Here is a 3,308-nt window from a genome sequence, read left to right as displayed (position 1 = left end):
GCCATCCCACAGGAACCCTTTTTCTTTTTGCCCTATCTTACACAATTCAATATATCCATTCACATACAATTCTATTGTTCAGTTCCATCAATTGGTATCATGCAGTCATCAGTGTTATCAACTCTCTATCCCCACCCCACCCCCACCCCGTCTTCCTGTACCATCAGGGAACCATTACTCCTGCTACTGTTTCTGAAGGTCTATCTATTCTGGTTTTCATGTGTCAAATGATCTGAAATAGATAAATGAACCTACACAAATATAACATGATAAATAAGGTAAAACAAATAAAAAACATAATAGTAAGGGGAGGAAATATTCAAGAAGTAAAAGGATAGTTATGTGGTTCATCGGTGCTATACTGCACCCTGGATTTATCATCCTTTCTGTGTGGCCCTGCTGAAGGGACTGTCCAATTTTTTTTCAAATGGTTTTTGAGTCTTCACTACATTCACACCCTTTCTCAATGATTTGGTTGCTTGTTTTTGAACTTCTGGTACCTTTTCCCATCAACATCTCATCATCACACATGTTAGTGTGGTTCTTCCATGTGGGAACAACAAAGGCCATGTCTAGAAGAGCCATGTTAAATAATTCACTGCATTTCACAAAGCTACAACTAAAACATGATATACTTTATTGGAGTATCATATATACTTGAGTATAAGCAGTTTTTCAGCAAATTTTCAATGCAGTTTTTGTGGTAAAATTAGGTGCCTCAGCAGATATTTGGATTGGATTATACTCAAGTATATACAGTATTAATTATACATATTTTAGCCCAAATTTTCTTTCTCATTTTTTCCCTTGAGGTAAGAATATGCGCATTATCTTACATTAAAATACATATGGATCGAGTCAGCCCATGGGTTGCAGACTAGATACATTCCTGTATCTTTCAGAATTTATAGAAAGTCAAAACACATGCATATAGTCTTTATGTAGTCTTATTCTAATACAACATAAGCTCAAAGCCTTTCCAATGACTTAACAGCTGCAATTGCAGCAAGTGAAGGTGCTTATGAAGAAGCATTTGTTGCTAGTGAGGTTTGATCAATCTTTACAAAGTGAAGGCAAATTTACATAAGGAGTTGTATATAAGTCAGAAGTTTATAATCCGAGGAATGCCTGTATATTCATATAGAAAATAAAATCTATATGAGTTTTTAAGAGAAGGTAAGTTGCCTAGAGTGTTGTTTTTGGCGTGATCCCACATCCGTCAGTGTGTTCATCGATACTGTACTACTGTTAGAATTTTGGTGGAAAAGTTTGAGAAGCTTATATTGTAGTTGAAAGAAGTGAGACTTCACTTTTGAGCTGCACAGACTTATGTTTGAGACTCGGTTTTACAACTTACTAAGTATGTGACTCCATACTACTTTTTCTTTAATACTTAAGAGACTTCCTTTTTGTTGTTGTTGTCAAGTAGCTACAACCTATCTTGTGGAAGGAATGGCAATAATGCATTTAGAATACTGGGGATGGGGGAAAGTGGCCACCAAACAGAGTGCTTTGGGGAGATGAGGACAGAAGATCAAGGGCATCAATCTGACTTGAACAGTTAGAACTTCGCCAGTTGACCCCCTCTCTGAAGCATGATGGATTTGATCTGGTTTTCAACATTTTCTGTATGTTTTGTTTTGTTTGTCCATGTTAGGGTGCATCTTAGAGGTATAAGTCATTGTGGATCACACTCTTGAAGTTGTGTTATATGTTTTCATGTGTTCCAGTATATGAAACCCAGGATTGAGGAACCAATAGGGACAGGTTTGGGGGTGGGGGTGGGGATACAGTTTGGCAGGGGGCTGGGGGTGTGTGTGTAAAAGTGCAACAGTGGCAAGGAGTCCAAGAAGAAAAAGAATGTTTGGAAACTGACCGTGGTAATAATTGTACAATTCTGCTTGATGTGATTTAACTGTGGAATGATGATGTATTAACTCCCAACTAATAATACATTTTTTAAAATGCTAGGGACATAATAGGCAATCAATAAGGATTAGCTCTTGCATTATGAGTCTAGGTGATACAAATGATTAAGCACTCCACTGCTAGTTGAGGGTTTGGCAGTTCAAACTCATCCAGAGGCACCTTACATGACAGGTCTAGTGATCTGCCGCGGAGGCATCGTCAAAGCCCTTGAGCTGTTCTGCTCGGGCACATAGAAGTCACCATGGGCTGGAATTGATTCAGTGGCAAGTGAGACTATCAGCAAGAGATGGGGTACTCTGCTTTGGGGAAAAAAGAAGAGAAACATTTTCTCTTCGGGTTTTAGTTGGTTTTGTGGTAGTTCTAAGACTCTTACCCCAGACTAAGAACTTCCATTAGTGATGCTTCCCATTCATCTCGGTCCTGGTCAGGCCAACCTGCGCTCACCTCAGCTAATGGCTTTGCTCCTTACTGGCTGACTGTCCTTTTCATGGTTTCAGCTGTCAGTTCCGCAGCATGTGTCACTGCTACCCGGGCAAGTCATCAGACTGCATGACGTCCTAGAAAGAGAAAAGAAAAGGCGGCTGGAGACCGAGCCACTGCCTGGTGCATCTGTTGAAAAAGAGAGAAAAGCAAGTGAAGATGGTGTGGATACAATGAACCCTATGCCAGGGTAAGTCCTCGCTGAATATGGGTTATTCACCAGATTGTTACATCCTGCCTGGGATAACAGAAGTGCCTCAATGGGCATAGGGGCAGGAACAACACTCTCAAACATAACAACAGTTGTGAGGATGGCGCAGGACGGGACAGTGTTTCATTCCGATGTACACAGAACCACTGTGCGTCAGAATTGACTTGCTGGCACTTAACAACTGTTAGTTATCAAGCAGAGTTAGCCATCTGAACTCACTGAAGCAGACACTCTAAGTTGTCTTGCTGTAAACTGCCTGTCTCGGAATATGCCACATTTCCTCTTCTGTGCTATGCTAAAACAAAACATACATTTGAACCAACTCCTTCACCACAAAGGAAATCCCCTACCACCCACACCTTTAGACAAAATAGATAATCTTTCCAAAGCTCAAAGCGAAATGAAAACTGCTACCAAGAATGAAGGAAAAGACATTTTTTACTGTACAATTCTACGACTGACCTTTTTTGTGTGTGAGAGAACTATACACAAAATAACTTAACATTTCTGAATGTTTTATTCAATTGAAAAGTCTATCAGGGAGTAATCATTGATCTTGTATTTTGAGGAAGAGCTTCTGAATGTGTACAGGCGATGTTGAGGTGGGAGGAAAAATCATAGAAAGAAGACAAAAACCGTCACAATTTTCCAAATAGGTAACATCATAATAAATGGAAAAAATATTGAA

At 39.6% G+C, this 3,308-nt stretch overlaps 1 protein-coding gene across 1 annotated transcript in view; it reads left to right on the top strand.

Annotated features, from left to right (window-relative positions):
- The window catches only part of STAP1 (signal transducing adaptor family member 1), a 49,072-nt gene that overhangs the window by 27,481 nt on the left and 18,283 nt on the right, over positions 1 to 3,308 (top strand). Inside the window, exon 5 of the mRNA XM_004706293.2 lies at positions 2,427 to 2,599. Coding sequence (XP_004706350.2) covers positions 2,427 to 2,599 — 173 coding nt within the window. The remainder of the gene's footprint in view (positions 1 to 2,426; positions 2,600 to 3,308) is intronic.

This window comes from Echinops telfairi, unplaced genomic scaffold, assembly GCF_000313985.2.
Source record: "Echinops telfairi isolate 266 unplaced genomic scaffold, ASM31398v2 ScPeMD7_7468;HRSCAF=8506_0, whole genome shotgun sequence".
Classification (NCBI taxonomy): domain Eukaryota; kingdom Metazoa; phylum Chordata; class Mammalia; order Afrosoricida; family Tenrecidae; genus Echinops; species Echinops telfairi.
The sequence above is the reverse complement of the archived record's forward strand: the minus strand, read 5'-3'. Positions and strand labels throughout refer to the sequence as shown.